At 35.2% G+C, this 21,430-nt stretch overlaps 1 protein-coding gene across 1 annotated transcript in view; it reads right to left on the bottom strand.

Annotated features, from left to right (window-relative positions):
- The window catches only part of CNTLN (centlein), a 313,542-nt gene that overhangs the window by 214,275 nt on the left and 77,837 nt on the right, over positions 1-21,430 (bottom strand). Inside the window, exons 3-5 of the mRNA XM_043486610.1 lie at positions 11,180-11,264; positions 3,733-3,867; positions 2,947-3,117 (exon numbers count right to left, since the gene is read on the bottom strand). Of these exons, the coding sequence (XP_043342545.1) occupies positions 2,947-3,117; positions 3,733-3,867; positions 11,180-11,264 (391 nt within the window). The remainder of the gene's footprint in view (positions 1-2,946; positions 3,118-3,732; positions 3,868-11,179; positions 11,265-21,430) is intronic.

Raw genomic sequence — 21,430 nt, 5'->3', positions numbered from 1 at the left:
TTAAATATAAAAGTTTTACACTTTCTGTTCAAATAATACCATTAAGGATGTAAGAAACAACTCAGAGAACTAAAAAAAACAGTTTGAAATTATGTAAATAAAAAGAGACTTGTATCTAGAATATGCACAAAAGAAATTACACATTTCTGAAAGATATGCAAATGGCCAATAACATATAAGAAGATGACCAAAATTATTTACCTTCAGGGAAATGAAAATAAAAACAACAATGAGGTCACTCACATCCACAAAGATGGCTAAAAGTCAAAAGACAATAATAAGTGTTGACAAGGACCGAGAGAAATCAGAACCCTCAGACAGGGCTGTTCAGAATGTAAAATAATATAGCTGCTTTTGAAAACAGTCTGACAGTTCCTCAGAAGCTTAAAAACAAAATTATCACATGACCTTGTAATCTCACTCCTTGGTATACACCTATGAGAAATAAAAATATATGTATATACAAAATCTTGAACACAAATATTTATAACACAAATGTCCATCTACTTGAGATAAATAAAATACAGATTATCTATATAATAGAATATTATTCAACTACAAAAATAATAAAGTACTGATATATACTACAACATGGACAAACCCTTTGAAAACATTATTCTAAGTGGAGGAAGTTAGTCACAAAAGATTTTATAATTCATTAAAATTCATTTCATTAATATGAAATGGTTAGAACAGATAAATCTATACAGCAAGAAAGCCCATGGGTGGTGATCTTGGGTGCAAAGCTAAAGATAAATGAGGAATGACTATTAAAAGTTATGGGGCTTCTTTTGGAGTTGATGAAAATGTTCTAAAAGTAATTTTGGTAATAGTTGCAAAACTCTACATAAACTAAATATTATTGGCCTGTACACTTTAAATGGATTAAATGTATGGTATGAGAATTATATGCCAAAAGAAAAAAAAGAGGCAGCCTTCTTACTGACAGTGTAACTGTATAATAGAAAATATACACATTTTTAGAACTAATAAGATATTTGGGAAAAATTGTTGAAAATAAGTTCAAGATAATTTAGTAACACTGCTAATGTCCATAAATAATTAATTAAAATATAATTTAAATTTTTTAGCATAAAACAATATTTTCACAATAATGTGAATAGCTAGTAATAAACATAATAAAAGTAAACAACCATTTTAAGAAAATTAAAAATCTTTATTCCAAATTCTTAAATAGTAGATCACAATTCCTCCCAAATTAATTCATAAAGTAGATAATGTTCCAATATGCCTTCTAATAGAATTTTTCAGTAAAACTAATGAAATGATCCTTAAATATTACTAGAGAAGAGGTTCATGTAGGGTTCATGACTTACAAAAAGGGGAATAAATAAGTAGGTCACTCTAGCAAATAATGAGTAAAATTATGAAACTACAATACTTGAACCCATGAAAATATTAGAAAGTCCAGAAATAAGTCCATATACACATGGCAACTTAAAGATGTGAGAGAAACTGCATCACAAATCAATACTGAATATATGGTGTGGAACACCATATTCCAATATGAATTCTAAATAGATTAAAGACTTCAGGGTATGGAAAACTTGATACTATTAAGACTTCTAGAACAAAAACATTAGAAACAAAAATATTTTAACAAAAATGACTATAGAAATTTATATATTTTGAATATCTAATTTACATTATTCAAGATTCATGGGACAGAAGGTATTTGCAATACATATGTAAAACAAAGCACTGCTATCTAGAATAAAGAATGCTTACAAATTAATAAGAAAATGCAAACACTCTAATAGAAAAAAAGACTAAAAATCACAGTAGACTATCTGAATGGCAAAAAAAGGAAATGAAAATCATCATCAAAAACTCATGTAGCTATGAATTTACACAAGGAAGTGCCGTGAACTCTTATCACACAAACAAACAGCTTAAAAGTTGCAGGGAAGCAGAAACTGATACAAAAATAAGTTCAAGATAATTCAGAAACATTGCTAACACTGCTAATTGAATTGCCGGAATTCAGTTCTCTCAAAACTCAATCATTCCCTGATTGTACACTAATAGATTTAATGTATGTATTTCCTTAAAATAATTCGCAATGAATAGATTCACACACTCAGAAAGACTTATCTTTTCTTCTCTAACTTAAATAATCAGGCACACTGGCATACACTCACACAAACCTTTGGATAAACATATCCATATTTATTATATTTAAATTGCTATATATATACATATATACACACACATGTATGTTATAAATTCTTCTTAAGCATGCATACACATAGAGAGGCTATCATATTTACTAGAACCAAAATTTTAGATGTGAGCCTTTTCAACAAAATCTATGGTTAAGAAGAAAACTGAAATTCAATGGGGAAAAATGAACAAAAACATTCTCAAACCCAAGAGAAAGCTACAAAAAATTATTTTGAAAAGTATTTATCAGAAAAGACATAAGAAGATTATGAAGACTGATTGTAACTTTTATCTTCTATATTTTACTATGAATAAGGTCCTCTCAAGCCAAAGAAATACATATAAAACACATGTATTTTTAACTGCTTTATTTTTTTTATGTATTTTTAAAGGACTTGAAAAATACAATCTTAAAACTACACTGCAATGAATTCTAGTTATATCTATAAATTTAAGCCCTAATTACAAAAAGTCAAAATTCATAATTCTAAATGTGTTTTTTCAAAACATGTTTTATTTCAAAATCCAATAGCCTTTATTTTTTAATGATTACATTTTAGATAAGTATTTGAAGTCAGTTTCCTGCTTTGCGACATCAATTTTTAAAAAGCTATGGGTCTTAAGTGAAGGAATATAAATTAATGCTAGTCCCCACTGGTGGATTTGAATATATAACTCGCTATTTAAAGAAAATAACATGTAATAAACTTCCTAAGAAGATAGATGCAAAATAACAGCACGAATTCCATTCTCATTCCATACCTTTACTTTTGCATCAATGCTAAATTTTTCTTTTCTCCAATGTGCTTCCTGCTTCCTCAGTTTCTCCAGGTCATTTAGCAGGTCAGCGCAGTGGGTACTTAATTTCTCATTTTCCTCCTTCAGAGTTTTTATAACCAGCCTGTTTTGCTCTTCCTTATTCTGCACACACTCCTTAGTGTCCCATAGAACAGTACCACAAGGGCCAATACACAAAACAACAACAACAAAAAAAAAAAGCTGAGAACTAATCAGCAAATACAAACTGTGCAATTTTATCCTCCCAGCAGCTTCTTTTATATTTGATGGCCAAGGTCACCTGTATACTTTTATTGGCCTCTTTTCATGCAGGTGGATGGGTCATATTTTTTCACTGGATGACAGCTTTGATGAGTACACATTTGCAAAGAGCCCATTAATTGATCAAGCTGCCTTTGATGCTGTCCCCAGCTATTTTTGTGACCCACACAGACATAGCCTCCCAGACCTGGGTTTTATCAATTAATAATGCCAGTCCCATCAGAATCTAATTACAAGAAGCCACATATTCACACTCCTACTTTCTTAGCTCCATTTCCATCATTAACTATTTATCGGAAAGTTATAAAGCTTAGAGTCTGAGCTTTAAAGTATCTTAGAGTTTTTGCATGTGAGAAAACTGTATGGCACAGCAGGGCCTAAGGCAATTTTTCCTCCCAGCTTGTCACTTTCTGGGCCACAAAGGCTGGCAAAGCTTAAAGTAGGACTTCAAAGAAACAGTAGCATAAAACTGTGTACAAGTCAACACACCTTAACTTCTTGACTTTTATCTTTAAATTTCTTCTGCAAGTCACTGAATTCTTTCCTTAAGAAAGCATTTTCTTCATCTACTGCCATCTTCCGTTTTACAAGGTCATTTATTTCCTGGGTTAGTCCTGATTCTCTCTGGAAAAAAAGCAAAATTACTGATTAATTGGTATTTCTAAGAAAAAATAATTTCATATGAAAAGTTTGAGACTTTGATTGGTAATATTAGAATTAACTAGCTTTCATAACAACATCCATTATCATAATTTCTCATTTCCTATGACATGCCCAGAAATTATCAAGTAAAACATGCAAACATGTGCCAAGTTACTAGTTTAAAAATGAAGTACACATAAAAACAGGACACCAAATATTCAGCCTCATACAGAAAGCAAACTTTCTGGATTTAGTTGTGCAACATGGAAAAAAAACCCAAAATTTTACAAAATATTCTAATTAAAGAAAATGCTTATGTAGCTAAAATAAGAATTACATTCTATCTAAAACATTTTTTTAGAAAAACAGTTCTGTGAAAGCATGAGCAATTTTAAAGAATGATAAACAGCAAGTCTGTTTTCGTACCCAAAATATCTTGCTGTGTAGAAAGATATTCAAAATACTAAAACTGCCATAATTGTTAACCAAATATTCTTCTCACCTACCAGAAATACCTAAATCTAATTGAAGGATGTATCCATGACTCATGTCTTAGTTTCCCTCTTTTCAAATCTTTATAGCTTTTCCCTCAGAAAACTTACCCACTCTCCTGGCTTCTAGTCTCGTCTCTGTCTAAAAGACTACCCGATCCATAATCTGGCCCTAACTCTCTTCCAAGTACCAATCTCAGATTTCCAGTTTTCTATAAAAATACCTCCATTTTAACTATCTGCTGCCATCTCAAACCAACATGCTAAAACTGATATCCATGCCATAATACTGACTCTTTGCCAAACTTACTCAACTTTTGTCAACCCACTTATTTTTCCAACTAATATTTGAAACTATTATTCCTATGTTTTCTTGCAAATGTTTAATTTAGGATTTCCATTTCATTTAAATATTATCAAATTCATATTTGATATGTGCTTTGTTATATTTTATCTTTATTTTATATAAAAAGAACAACTATATTGTTTTGATAATTTGTATTAGAGTATAGTTGATTTACAATGTATTGTTAGCTTCTGCTGTACAGTAAAGTGAATTACTTAAATATATATATGTGTGTATATATATATATATATATATATATATATATACATACTGTTTTTTAGGTTCTTTTCCAATATAGGTCATTACAGAGTATTGAGTTCCCTGTGCTATACTATAAGTCCTTATTAGGTAGTCAATTTTATATATAGTAGTGTGATTATGACACTTCTACTTTATCTGTGTGTATACTGGGTTATGAAGTAAAATGTATTTTTCTCAGTGTAGGGATCATATTAATGAAACATTGCTCTTGATTTATACTTAGAGGTGACATTACTCATTCATAGGCCAACTGAACTTCAGGAGTTCTCATAACTCCATATCTGTACCAATAAAACACTCAGGCTTGGTAATGTTTTACAAATTAAATATAAATGGTACCTCAATATAGTTTTAATTTTTATTGCTTATTTTAATTACTAGGGCATATAAAATTATGTTTGACATCAATCAAACAGCACAAAAATAGATGCATAAACATCTACAATTCATAACCTATTTTTCTATTCTCATCTAAGTCTCAGCCTCTTTCAAGGTTCAATTTTTACCTCCTCCATGAAGCCTTTCCTAACTATCACAGAAATTTCTATTCCCAAGTTTCTGTATTGCCTACATTATTCATTTGGCACATATTACATAGAGCTGCTAATTATTGATGTACTCATACTATCTCCCAAACTAAATTATAGTAAATGTTTATGAATGAGATTGACACTGATAAATTCAATCATATGAACACTAAGACAGTGAAATATCTACAGGCCTATCCTTTGAAAGGAGAATTAACAAAAATTAAGCACCCTCATCTATCCTTGAGATTATTTAGACTTTAGAAAGGTGAGATACTAGACCAAATAATTTAACGTTTAGAAACATTTGCCCATTAATGAGAGCTAAACTTAACAGGAATAAACAACATGCGGCTGCTGCTGCTAAGTCGCTTCAGTCGTGTCCGACTCTGTGCGACCCCATAGACGGCAGCCCACCAGGCTCCCCCATCCCTGGGATTCTCCAGGCAAGAACACTGGAGTGGGTTGCCATTTCCTTCTCCAATGCATGAAAGTGAAAAGTGAAAGTGAAGTCGCTCAGTCGCGTCCGACTCTTCACAACCCCATGGACTGTAGCCTACCAGGCTCCTCTGTCCATGGGATTTTCCAGGCAAGAGTACTGGAGTGGGGTGCCATTGCCTTCTCTGAATAAACAACATAAATGACAGCAATAACAAGTCCTTTCATGAAAATTATTTAATAATTGAAAAGTTAGCATTTGAGTGAATTTAGTAATCTACAGGACAAATGTAGACTTAATCTTTAAATAAAAACACAGAATACAGTAGGAACTTAGCTAACCAAAACCATAATACTTTTAGGGCTTCTCTGGTGGCTCACCTGGTAAAGAGCCTGCCTGGGCCAGGAGACCCAGGTTCATATTCTGATAATTAGTTTGATAAATGATCTTATATATCATAAATCATTAAAGTAATAAGTTAGACACAGATGTATTCCCAATGGAAGAGAACTGATAAACTCTCAAAGATCTGTTAAATTTTACATAACTCAAAATATTTTCCTAATAAAATGTACCCTCAATGATATAGTTTTTATAATGGAAGTGACAGTCACTTAGTTGTGTTGGACTCTTGCAACCCCATAGACTATGCACTCCATGGAATTCTCCATGCCAGAATACAGGAGTGGATAGCCGTTCGCTTCTCCAGGGGATACTTCCAACACAGGGATCAAACCCAGGTCTCCCACACTGCATGCAAATTCTTTACCACCTAAGCCACCAGGGAAGCCCAAGAATACTGGAGTGGGTAGCCTATCCCTTCTCCAGCGGATCTTCACAAACCAGGAATCAAACCGAGGTCTCCTGCATTGTAGGCAGATTCTTTTCCAACTGAACTACCAGGGAAGCCTTAGCACAAGTATATATAGTTACAATTCATTTTTTTTCTTTTCCTTTTTAGAGAAGTATAGTTGATTTATAATAAATTCTATAAGTTTTAGATATATGACATGATTTCACAATTTTAAAGGTTATATTCCACTTACAGTTATTTGAAATGCTATATTCCCTCTGCTATATAATATATCCTTGTAGCTTATTTACTTTATACATAGTAGCTTGTACCTCTTAATCCCCTTCTCCTATCTCGTCCCTTCCCGCTTTGCTCTCCCCACTGGTAACTACTGGTTTGCTCTCCATATTTGTGACTCTGCCTCCTTTTTGTTATATTCACTAGTTTGTTTTATTGTTCAGATTCCACATATAAGTGACACTGTACAGTATTTATCTTTCTCTGACTTCTTTCACTAAACATTAATAACCCTCCAAGTCCTAAATTTAGCTTCATGAAACCTTTTCAACAAACTTTTCTGGATAGAGTAAAATACATTCTTAATGGTCTGGCTTGAGTTAATATTAAAATAGCAAATTGAACTCAGAGGAACCATAAAGCATAAAGGGTGACAAGAGAAAGTATGGCTGGAACAAATTATTTATTATGGTTAAGCCATGAAATGAATAATTCAAATCATGGTCAAAAGAAGTCTGTAGAGTAAGAAGAGAATGATAGTGGGTATGAATTAGGAAAAAAGTGGGGTGTGATGGCAGCAGTTCAAAAGACCTAAAACTCTATAAAACAATACTTGAGCATAGTTAATATATTATTTATATGACCTACTTTAAAATGCATAAAAAGAGTTTAATGAAAAACAGAGAAGTAATGATATCAGTACAACTAAAACAAAGGTAAATGGATAAAGGGAAGGGGTGAGAGAATTAAATGTAACTGAGAACTGAAAGTTATTTCTGAGCTTCCTAGAAGGTAAGAAAAAAGGGAAATTCAATGTTTAAAAATCATCTCATTAAATATAGCAAGTTATTAGTAGACTCGAGTTATCTAATGCAATACTTGAAGGAAAATTTATTACAAGATTTACTTTATAACTAGCGGTGACAAAGCTAAAGCACAGTCTTACCAAAAGAAGTTACATGGCATTTTTTTACACTATTATCAATAAAGCATGTAATAGTATTAGATTGTTCTATGAAAGTTTTTCAGCAACGAGCTAAAAAATTGTGTGTATAACTTTCTAGTAGTTTGACTAGATATGTGGTTAAGGAATCAACATTCTTGTTACTCTATTCCATAGACTACAAGTTTGGAAAAGTAAGAACTATTTAACATTACTTGATGGAACAACAAACACATGATGAAGGAACTTCTGGCTTCCAGCACAGGATGCAGTAACTTGGAGGTTGTCTCTCCTATTCATACAACATGAAAAAAGTTGAACAAACTGAAAATCAGCAACTCTTCTCAGAATCATCAGAGAACTGAAGGTCATAGGGCAAATTGCTGTTCCCCAAACTAGAGAGACAGGCAATACAGAGAATCACAATACAGCAGAGCAAAGTCCCTGAGACAAGAAAACTCCATGGAAACCAGTACCAAGAGCAGAAAAACCAAATCTGCAATTAACAAATCATTGGGGGTTAAGTGTGGACATGCATGAGAGTTAAAAATGTCCTGGAGGGAAAAAAAAAATGTCCTGGAGGGCCCAGTCTTAGAGGAGTTCCTATACTTTCATGAGTTTTATATATAGAACACTATTAGGTTGTCACAGTGAGGATCAGAGAAAAATCTCTTCCTGCTCTCTGCAGGAGGAGAGGGAACACAGACATTTTAAAATATGACCTAAGCATTTCTTAATTGAGATATCTGACATGCTGGACTGGATGAAGCACAAGCTAGAATCAAGATTTCCAGAAGAAATACAAATAACCTCAGATATGCAGATGACACCACATTTATAGCAGAAAGCAAAGAACTAAAGAGCCTCTTGATGAAAGTGAAAGAGGAGAGTGAGAAAGTTGGTTTAAATCTCAACATTCAGAAAACTAAGATCATGGCATCCTGTCCCATCACTTCATGGCAAATAGATGGGGAAATAGTGGGAACAGTAACAGACTTTATTTTGGGGGGCTCCAAAATTACTGCAGATGATAACTGCAGCCATGAAATTAAAAGACTCTTGCTCCTTGGAAGAAAAGCTATGACCAACCTAGACAGCATATTAAAAAGCAGAGACATTACTTTGCCAACAGAGGTCTATCTAGTCAAAGCTATGGTTTTTCCAGTAGTCGTGCATGGATGTGAGAATTGGACTAGGAACAAATCTGAGCGCTGAAGAACTGATGCTTTTGAACTGTGGAGTTGGAGAAGACTCTTGAGAGTCCCTTGGACTGCAAGGTGATCCAACCATTTCGTCCTAAAGGAAATCAGTCCTGAATATTTATTGGAAGGACTGATGCTCAAGATGAAACTCCAATCCTTTGGCCACCTGATGCAAAGAGCTGACTCATTGGAAAAGACCCTTACGCTGGGAAAGATCAAAGGCAGGAGGAGAAGGGGACGACAGAGCATGACATGGTTGGATGGCGTCACCAACTCAATGGATATGTTTGAGCAAACTCTGAGAGCTGATGATGGACAGGGAAACCTGGCGTGCTGCAGTCCATGGGGTTGCAAACAGTCCAACACGACTGAGCAACTGAACTGACTGACCATCTAGATCTGCTAAACTGAGTATTTCCTAAAGCATTGGAAATTTATTGCCAGAGGTTATCTAAAAGAATGCCAAAATCCATTCTCTTCCATAGAGTAAACCTGTATGTGAGGAAGAGATTGCTCAGCCTGGAAGTAACTTTTCCCAAATTTGCTGAATCTTGGGTTAACCATATTAGTAGTTTCTCTCAATGAAATGTGAGTATAAATGATGTTTGCCACTTCCAAGTCTTAATTTTGTATCTATTAGGCAGCTTAGAGTCAGACACAACTGAGCAACTGAACTGAACTGAACTGATTAGGTAGCTTGTTATTATTTAGTCGCTAAGTCCGTTTGACTTTTTGTGACCCCATGGACTGCAGGCAGGCTCTTCTGCCATGGGATTTACCAGGCAAGAAAACTAGCGTGGGTTGCCACACCCTCCTCCAGGGGATCTTCCCAACTAATTAATATACAAGGCATATGGCAGTATTTTTCTATATTAGAATTCATTTTGATATTGTTTGACATTCAAGTCACAAATACAACTATTTTTCCCCAAAACAAACTAAAAAGTTTTAAAATTTTATCATTATAGCAATAATTATTACATTTTCTATCCTGAAGAAGGAAATGGCAACCCACTCCAGTACTCTTGCCTGGAAAATTCCATGGATGGAGGAGTTGGTAGGCTACAGTCCATTGGGTCTCAAAGGGTCAGACACGACTAAGTGACTTCACTCACTCACTTATTACCTTTTCTATAAGGGAAAATACAATTCTGGAGAAGGTATAAATTTCAAATTTATATGTCAGATAGGAATATATATCCAACTTTACAACAAACTTATATAGAGAGAATTTTAAAAAATTAATTTTTATCCACATTAACTTCCATTTTTAGTCCTTTAATAAAACAACCTAATAACAATAACCAATCTTAGATGAAAATTATCCTGACTGTTTAATTCGCTAGGAAGGAAAATAGAGTCAGAACTTGGAAAAGCAGAGTTACCAGAAAAAATTTTCATTTAATCTAGAAAATAAAGATAATTTAGCCTATAATGGGCAATTGGGCATAAAATGAATTTAAATATATCATGATATAGACAATTCTTAAGATAAATTTATTTCACCTTTATTTTGAAGATGTTACTACCTCCAAACTGATTCTTGGGAATCAACGGCCTATGTGGATTTTTGTAGTGATAATATACTGAGGATATAATTATCTATAATTTTTAATATTTACCATTACATATAATTGTATTAACTATAATTATAGGATTGCATCATTTGAAAGTGAAAGTTGAAAACATCAAATAGAATCATCCCAGTTATTGTTAACCTTTTGTACAAATTAAAGCATTAAAAAATTTGTAGGATTCAGAAGCAAATGATAATTGTTAAAAATAAATAGCAATTTCAACAAAAAGTGAGTGACAGTTATTACTATAAAATTAAAACACCATCTTAAGAGTTTTAATGTATAAATAACATAGTCTATAAGCCAAAAACATAAAGAAGAAAAACAGGCTAAGGTAGTAACTTGACTATAGTAGTAGGACAACATAATGACCCTGATATTCTTGTGAATATTACTGCAAAAAAACTTAAAATGTTTGTAAAGACCTACTATATGAAACAAATATCATAAATTTAGTATTTTCTGTTATACCACCAACCTGTTCCAATTCTTGTATTTTAGCATCCTTGACTTGCAGAATTTCTAAAACTTTTCTGTCTTTAGCTTCAGATTTCAGTTTTTCTCTAGAAATAAAAAATATCTATACTGAAAATTTATTAGTCATTATTTTTTAAAGTTTATTAGACATTATTTGTAGCCAATTCTTTCAATTTCCACATCCTAATAATGAGTTTCACATTAAACTATAGAAAATTAAATTATCTGATGTTAACAGCCCTTTCGGATTTAATCAGAAGCCATATGGCAAGTGATAATTTATAACTGCTGCCAACTAAGACATCTTCATACAAAAAAGGTTCTACATTTATATGCATTACAAAACATACTTAAAACACATTTAATCTTGACTGCAACAATCACTGTATCAATAAATTTAAAATAATTATTAAGTATATTAATATCTTCATGTTAATATACTTTATATTGCAATTATTAATATTAACTAATATTAATATAATAAAATTATATTATAACATGATTAATATTAATAATTAAGAATACAATACTTACCATTTTTTAAGTAAAAGAATTAAAAGAGAGAAAGCTTGAGATTTACTAACAATCAACATTAAATAAATAACGGAGATATTTATTGGATGCTCATATTTTAAATTTTAAAAATAGGTAAGAGAAATAAAAATCTGTACCTAAATCACTGATGAATCACAAAGTGTACAGGTAGGAAGAAATTAAGAACCCTCACCTAAGAAAAAATTAGATGAAGCAAAGGGCTTTAGAAGGCAAAAGTGGGTATTAGAATTAAGAGATACATACGACATAAAAGCATACCACTGCTGGTGACCAAGATGGCAGAGTAGGAAGACCCTAAACTCACCTCTTTCCAGAGACAACACCAAAATTACAACTAGTTATGAAGCAGCTATTTATGGGAAAATAACTGAAAATTAGCAGAAAAGATACACTACAAATAAAGATATGAAGAAACCACACTATCATGGTTGGGAGGAATGGAGATGCAATATAGTCAGTATCCCCAACCTCGGATCAGTGGCCCCTAAATGGGAGGATAATCACAAATATAGAGATCTTCTCCAAGGAGCAAGTCAAGCTCTCCAGCCTGGATATCCCACACCAAGTAGATGAGACCACAGAACAATGGGTTTTGAAAACCAGTGGTGTACATGCTGCTTCCCAGGTTGCTAAGTGGTAAAGAATCCGCCCAGTGCAGGAGACACAGGAGACATGAGTTTGATCCTTGGGTCAGGAAGATCCCCTGGAGGAGGAAATGGCAATCCATTCCAGTATTCTTGCCTGGGAAATCCAGTAGATAGAGGAGCCTGGTGAGTGACAGTCCATAGGGTCAAAAAGAGTAGGACATGACTGAGCACACATGTATGGGTCTCATGTTCGGAAGAGCTAGAGAGCTGCAGGAAACAGAGATTCCACTTTTAAAGAACGTGCACAAAATCTCACACAGTCCGAATTCCAGTGGAGATACAGTAGTATGACAGGAGCCTGGATCAGATACTCCTGCTTGTCTTGTAACACCTCCTGGAAAGGCAAGAGGCAATTGGGAACACCTTGGGCATAGAGATGTTGGAGACAGCCATTCTAGGGGAGCTGTTCTACTGCAATAACACCAGCACTGGCAAGTGCTATTTTGGAACCCTCCCTCTATCCTATTAGCATGAGAGGATGTCCCACACATCTGCGGTCTAGTACCAGCTGCAAATCACCCCAGGCTGCATAGACAGTCATGCAGGGACCTAGCCCTAGGTCCCCCTGGGACATACAGCCAATGACACAGGAATCCTACCTTTTCCTCCAGCAAGCTCACAGCCACTGCATGTGGCACAGTCTCACAGCCAACTGGGCCAGAGGCCAGCTCTGCCTAACAACACATTGACAGTGGTCAGACCCACAGGAGTGGAAGGGTACATGCTGCCAACGTAAGACCCCTAAGGCACACAGCTCTGGTGATCAGAGTGTGCTGCCAGACCCCATGTAATGACTACTTCTCCTGACTGACTTAATACAGAAAAATAAACATAGAGAATACAGAAAAATGAGGAGACAGAGAAATATGTTCCAAACAAATAACACACAACCTCAGAAACAGAAAAAACAAAGTGGAGATAAACAATCCACCTGAAAAGAGTTCAGTAATAGTCAAAAAGAGGTTCAATGAACTGGAGAGAAAACCGAATGAACATAGTCAAAATTTCAAAGAGTTTAAAAATATAAATAAAAATCAGAGCTGAAAAATACAATGACTTCAATGTTAATAAAAAATACAGTAGAAGGATTCAACAGTAGATTTGATGATACAGAGTAATGGATGAGCATCTGGAAGACAGAGTAGTAGAAATCTCCCAAGGAGAAAAGAAAAAAATAAGTTTTAAAAAGGAAAATATTTTAAGAGACCTCTGAAACAACATCAAGCATACTAACATTTGCATATAGGGGTGCCAGAGAAGAGAAAGATAAAGTAGAAGGGAACTTATTTAAAAAAATAATACCCCAAATTTTCTTAACCTGGGAAATGAAACAGATATCCAAAGCCAGGAATCACAGTGACAACTCAGAACCATGACCCCAAAGAGGTCCACTCGAAGACATATCATAATTAAAATGGCAAAAAAATAAAGCAAGAGTCTTAGAAGCAGCAAGGGTAAAGCAACCAGTTAAGTATACAGAAACTAACATAAGGTGATTAGCTAGCTGACTTTTCAGCAAAAACTCTGCAGGCCAGAAGGAAGTTACACAATATATTTGAAGTGATGAAAGGAAAAAATCTACAACAAAGAATACTAGCAAAGATATTATTCAGATTTGAAGGAAAAGATAGAGTTTTACAGACAAGCAAAAGTTAAAAAGAGTTTGGCAGCACTAAACTGGCTTTACAGGAAATGTTAAAGGGACTTCCATAAGCAAAAAAACAAAGAAGACTACAACTAGAAATATGAAAATTATGGAAGGAAAAATCTCATTGGTAAAGACAAATACACAGTAAAGGTAGTAGGTTAGTCACTGATAAATCTAGTAGGAAGGTTAAAAGACAAAAGTAGTAAAATCATCTATTTCCACACTAAGCAATTATTACAATAAGTAAAGGATACAAGATTTAAAAGAAGTTTTAAAAAAAAAGACATCAAAAACATTAAATATGTGGATGGGTGGAGTAAAAATGCAGGGTTATTAGAAGGCATTGAACTGGCTTCTGGTTCAAGATGGCGGAAGAGAAGGATCTGCACTCATCTCCTCCTGACAGAGCACCAAAATTGCAACTAGCTGTTGAATAACCATCAACAGGAGAGCACTAGAACCACCAAAAAAAGACATTCCATGTCCAGTGACAAAGAGGAAGCCACAGCAATCACAATAAAATCAAATCCCATAACTACCAGGTGGGTGACCCACAAACTGGAGAACAATAATAATAAAGATCTCTCACTGTTGTGGAGATTCTGAACCCCACGTTAGGCTTCCCAGCCTGGGGACTGGACAAAGGGACTGGAAATCCCCATGGAATCTGACCTTGAAGGCCAGCAGCATTTGATTACAGGATTTCCACAGGACTGGGGGAAACAGAGACTCCAGTCTTGCAGGGCACAAACAAAATTTTGCATGCCCAAGAAACAGAGCAAATGAGCACTGATCCCACAGAAGACTGAACCAAAACTACTTACTTGCTAGTGCTGGAGGGTATTATGTGGAGGTCTGGGTTGGCAGGGGCTTGCCACAGGGATAGCGGCTCTGGCAGCAGCAATCCTGGAAGCCCCCCTTGATGTAAGCCCTCTTAGAGGTCACCATTAAGCCTACCACAGAGCCCATAGATCCCAGGGCTGGGTAACCTCAGGCCAAATAACTAACAGAGAGGTAGTGCAACCCCATCCATCAGCAGATAATTGGATTAAAGTTTTACTGAGCAAGGCCCTGCTGACCAGAGCAAGGCCCAGTTTTTCCCATGGCCAGTCCCTCCCATCAAGATGCTTACACAAGCCTCTTAGCCTCCTCCATCAGATGGCAGGAAGAAGCAAAAAGAACCACAATCCCACAGCAGCTAGAACAAAACCACATTACAGAAAGTAAATCAGGATGAAAAAAGCAGGTTACATCCCAGATGATAGGACAAGATAAAATCCCAGGAAAGCAACTAACTGAAGTGGATATAGGTAATCTTCCAGAGAAAGAATTCATAACAAAGATAGTGAAGATGATCCAGGATCTCAGAAAAACAATGGAGAATATACAAGAAATGTTTACCAAAGACCTACAAGAACTAAAGAACAAACAAACAGAGTGAATAATACACTAGAAAGAATCAATAGCAGAATACCTAAGGGAGAAGAACAAATAAATGACATGGAGGACAGAATGGTGGAAATCACTGCCACAGAACAGAAAATAGAAAAAGAATGGAAAAAAAAAAATGAAGACAGCCTAAGAGACCTCTGGGACAACAATGAATGCACTAACATTCACATTATAGGGGTCCCAGGAGGAGAAGAAAGACAGAAAGAAAGGACCTGAGAAAATATTTAAAGAGATAACAGCTGGAAATTTCCCTAAGATGGGAAATGAAATGGTCAACCAAGTCCAGGAAGCACAGAGAGTTCCAGGAAGGATAAACCCAAGAAGGAACACACAGAGACAAACAGTAATCAAACTGACATAAATTAAAGACAAAGATAAAATATTAAAAGCAACTAGGGAAAAAGGACAAACAACATACAAGGGAACACCCATCAGGTTACCAGCTGATTTCTCAACAGAAAATCTACAAACCAGAGGGAATGGCACCATATATTTAAAGTGAAGAAAGGGAAGAAACTACAACCAAGAATACTGTATTCAGTAAGACTCTCATTTAGATTTAATAGAGAAATCAAAAGTTTTCCAGAGAAGCAACAGTTAAGAGAATTCAGCACCACCAAATCAGTTTTACAACAAATGCTAAAAGGACTTCTCTAGACAGGAAACACAAGAGAAAGAAAAGACCTACAGAAAATAAACCCAAAACAGTTAAGTAAATGGTAATGGATTAAACGCACCAATCAAAAGACACAGACTGGCTGGGCAGATGAAAACAAGTGCATATATGCACTTCCACTTATCACATCATTCTTCTTGACCCCTCAAACTGTATGTAATTATTTTATACTGTTAAGTTTAATCATATTCCCATTATGGCTTGCAATTGTAATTATCTTTTCTTTTGGGTCTCACTATTGATTGTGAAAACTGATAAATATATATTACTATTGTGATTATGTAACTACCAATCACTTCATACAATTGTATCATAATTGGTCAACAGAAAAATAATAGAATTCTATATTACCAAGACTACCATTTAATAGAAAAACCTATAATCACTCTCTAAAATCCAGATGCATATCGAATTATCTTGAAATTTTTTGAAAAATATAAATGTCCAATATTTCTTTTTTTCTTCAAAGCTCCAGATATGTCTCTAATGAACAGACGTGTTTAAAAACAACTTGACTATATGATGATCTTTTACTAGTTTAACTTTTCCTATTTCATATTCAGTGATCCCATTTCATCTAGTTTATGTTTTCCAATTTCTCCATCTCTTCTCTTTTTGATGTTTTTCTCAAGCCTTTCCAAGCATAGTAGAAAAGTTTTTGTATGCATATATATAAGTAGTATGCATAATATATATATTTTAGAAGACTTATGAATTCTTGCCTAACTAAAATTTTTTATTTCACTTGTTTGATTCCACAAGTTAAACTCCACTTGTTTGACTTTCATATGAATAGAATGCTAGATTTCTAATTAGAAAAAAATAGATAAGCAACAAGCAACAAAGATTTACTTTATAGCACAGAGATCTATAGTCAGTATCTTATAATAACTTATAATGAAAAATAATCTGAAAAATAGTATTTGTATATGTATAATGAATCACCTTGTTGTGCACCTGAAACACTGTAAGTCAACTATGCCTCAAATATATATACATACAGACATATATATATATATATATATATATATCTTAAGAAAAAAAGAATGCATTGAACTTAAAGAGATCAAGTTAAATTAATCACATATACGTACGTTGTTATATATAAACCTCATGGTAAACACAAATCAAAAGCCTAAAATAGATACACAAAGGGAAAAGAGAAAGGAACCCAAACATACACTAGAGATAGCCATCAAATCACAAGGAAGGACAGCAAAAGAACAAGAAAAGAATGAACAAAAAAGAACTACAAAAACAACACCAAAGCAATGAACAAAATGGCAATAAATACTTGGCTATTAAATAATCACTTTAAATGTAAATGGACTAAATGCTCCAGTCAAAAGACAAAGAATGGCTGAATGGATACAAAAACAAGTCCTATAGCTATGCTGCCTATGAGAGACTCACTATAGATCTAGACATACACAGAACACAAGTGAGGGGATGGAAAAAATAATTTCACAAAAATAAAAAGAAAGGTGGGATAGCAATGACATTAAACACTAACAAGAGACAAGAAAGGACATTACATAATGACCAAGGAATCAAAAAGATATAATTGTAAATATATATACGCTAAACTTAAGAGCACCTACATACATAAAGCAATTATTAAGAAACATAAAGGGAGAGATTGAAAGTAACATGATAATAGTGGAGGATTTTTAACACAGCATTTATATATCAATAGAGAGGTCATACAGGCATAAATCAATAAAGAAACACTGGCCTTAAATGACACATTAGAATTAGATGTTATCAATCAATGCATATAGAACATTTTATTCAAAACAATCATTAAAAAAGGGCTTAAATAAATAAAATCAGAAATAAGTAAGGACAAGTTAAAAACAGCACTACAAAAATACAAAGGACCATAAATGTTATTGAGAACAATTATATGTATAAGAGAATGAAAAACTTAGAAGAAACAGACAAATTCCCAGAAATATACAAACTCCTAAGACTGAATCAGAAATAAATAGGAAATATAAACAAACAAATTAATAGTAATGGAATTCAATCAGTAATCAAAAAACTCCCCACAAATAAAGTCCAGGCCCAGGCAGATTTACAGGTGAATTCTACCAAGTATTTAAAGAACAGTTAACACCCATGCTTCTCAAACTATTTCAAAAAACTGCTCCTGCACCGTCACAGCCACCACACTCCCACGTCCAAGGTCAAGGGCAGCAGCCTAGAGGAGCTACCCCACGTCCAAGGAAAGGAGCAGTGGCTACGCTTTGCTGGAGCAGCCGTGAAGAGATACCCCACGTCCAAGGTAAGAGAAACCCCAGTAAGACGGTAGGAGCTGAGAGAGGGCATCAGAGGGCAGACAGACTGAAACCACAATCACAGACAACTAGCCAATCTGATCGCATGGACCACAGCCTTGTCTAACTCAATGAAACTAAGCCACGCCATGTGGGGCCACCCAAGACGAACAGGTCATGGTGGAGAGGTCTGACAGAATGTGATCCACTGGAGAAGGGAATGGCAAACCACTTCAGTATTCTTGCCTTGAGAACCCCATGAGCAGTATGAAAAGGCAAAAAGGACATGGAAAGATGAACTCCTCAGATCAGTAGGTGCCCAATAGGCTACTGGAGATCAGTGGAGAAATAACTGAAGTGATGGAGCCAAAGCAAAAACAACACCGAGTTGTGGATGGGACTGGTGATAGAAGCAAGGTTCGATGCTGTAAAGAGCACTATTGCATAGGAACCTGGAATGTTAGGTCCATGAATTAAGGCAAATTGGAAGTGGTCAAACAGGAGATGGCAAGAGTGAACATCAACATTCCAGGAATCAGCGAACTAAGATGGACTGGAATGAGTGAACTTAACTCAGATGACCATTATATCTACTACTGTGGGCAGGAATTACTTAGAAGAAATGGAGTGGCACTCATAGTCAACAAAAGAGTCCAAAATGCAGTACTTGGATGCAAACTCAAAAACGACAGAATGATCTCTGTTCGTTTCCAAGGCAAACGATTCAATATCACGGTAATCCGAGTATAATCCCTGACCAGTAACGCTGAAGAAGGTGAAGTTGAACAGTTCTATGAAGACCTACAAGACCTTCTAGAACTAACATCAAAAAAAGATGTCCTTTTCATTATAGGGGACTGGAATGCAAAAGTAGGAAGTCAAGAAACACCTGGAGTAACAGGCAAATTTGGCCTTGGAGTACAGAATGAAGCAGGGAAAAGGCTAACGGAGTTCTATCAAGAGAACGCACTTGTCACAGCAAACACCTTCTTCCAACAATACAAGAGAAGACTCTTCTCATGGACATCACCAGATGGTCAACACTGAAATCAGATTGATTATATCCTTTGCAGCCAAAGATGGTGAAGCTCTATCCAGTCAGCAAAAACAAGACCAGGAGCTGATTGTGGCTCAGATCATGAACTCCTTATTGCCAAATTCAGACTTAAACTGAATAAAGTGGAGAAAATCACTAGACCATTCAGGTATAACCTAAATCAAATCCCTTATGACTATACAGTGGAAGTGAGTAAAAGATTGAAGGGACTAGATCTGACAGACACAGTGCCTGATGAACTATGCACGGAGGTTTGTGACATTGTACAGGTGACAGGGAGCAAGAAAAAGAAAAAGAAATGCAAAAAAGTAAAATGGCTGTCTGAGGAGGCCTTACAAATAGCTGTGAAAAGAAGAGGCGAAAGGCAAAAAAGAAAAGGAAAGATATACTCGTTTGAATGCAGAGTTCCAAAGAACAGCAAGGAGACATAAGAAAGACATCCTCAAAAAAAAAAAAAGAAAGAAAGACATCCTCAGCATTCAATGCAAAGAAATAGAGGAAAGCAATAGAATGGGAAAGACTAGAGATCACTTCAAGAAAATTACAGATACCAAGGGAACATTTCATGCAAAGATTAGCTCAATAAAGGACAGAAATGCCATGGACCTAACATAAGCAGAAGATATAAAGAAGAGATGGCAAGAATACACAGAACTGTACAAAACAGATCTTCATGACCCAGATAGTCATGATGGTGTGATCACTCACACTCACCTAAAGCCAGGAATCCTGGAATGTGATTCAGGTGGGCCTTAGTAAGCATCTCTACGAACAAAGCTAGTAGAGGTGATGGAATTCCAGTTGAGCTATTTCAAATCCTGAAAGATGATGCTGTGAAAGTGCTGCATTCAATATGCCAGCAAATTTGGAAAACTCAGCAGTGGCCACAGGACTGGAAAAGGTCAGTTTTCATTCCAGTCCCAAAGAAAGGGAATGCCAAAGAATGCTCAAATTACCACACAATTGCATTCATTTCACACGCTAGTAATGTAATGCTCAAAATTCTCCAAGCCAGGCTTCAGCAATACGTGAACTGTGAACTTCCAGATATTCAAGCTGGTTTTAGAAAAGGCAGAGGAACCAGAGATCAAATTGCCAACATCCGCTGGATCATCGAAAAAGCAAGAGAGTTCCAGAAAAACATCTATTTCTGCTTTATTGACTATGCCAAAGCCTTTGACTGTGTGGATCACAATAAACTGTGGAAAGTTCTGAAGGAGATGGGAATACCAGACCACCTGACCTGCCTCTTGAGAAACCTGTATGCAGGTCAGGAAGCAACAGTTAGAACTGGACATGGAACAACAGACTGGTTCCAAATAGGAAAAGGAGTACATCAAGGCTGTATATTGTCACCCTGCTTATTTAACTTAAATGGAGAATATATCATGAGAAACACTGGGCTGAAAGAAGCACAAGCTGGAATCAAGATTGCCGGGAGAAATATCAATCACCTCAGATATGCAGATGACACCACCCTAATGGCAGAAAGTGAAGAACTAAACATCCTCTTATTGAAGGTGAAAGAGGACAATGAAAAAGTTGGCTTAAAGCTCGACATTCAGAAAACTAAGATCATGGCATCGGGTCCCATCACTTCATGGCAAATAGATGGGTAAACAGTGAAAAACTTTATTTTTCTGGGCTCCATAATCACTGCAAATGGTTAATTGCAGCCATGAAATTAAAAGATGCTTAATCCTTGGAAGGAAAGTTATGACCAACCTAGGCAGCATATTAAAAAGCAGAGACATTACTTTGTCAACAAAGTCAAGGCTATGGTTTTTCCGGTGGTCATGAATGGATGTGAGAGTTGGACTATAAAGAAAGCTGAGCGCAGAAGAATTGATGCTTTGAACTGTGGTGTTGGAGAAGACTTGAGAATCCCTTGGATTGCAAGGAGATCCAACCAGTCCATCCTAAAGGAGATCAGTCCTT

The sequence above is a fragment of the Cervus canadensis genome, chromosome 14, assembly GCF_019320065.1.
Source record: "Cervus canadensis isolate Bull #8, Minnesota chromosome 14, ASM1932006v1, whole genome shotgun sequence".
In the NCBI taxonomy this organism is placed as follows: domain Eukaryota; kingdom Metazoa; phylum Chordata; class Mammalia; order Artiodactyla; family Cervidae; genus Cervus; species Cervus canadensis.
Note: the sequence above shows the minus strand (reverse complement) of the source record. Positions and strands in the feature narration are given on the sequence as shown.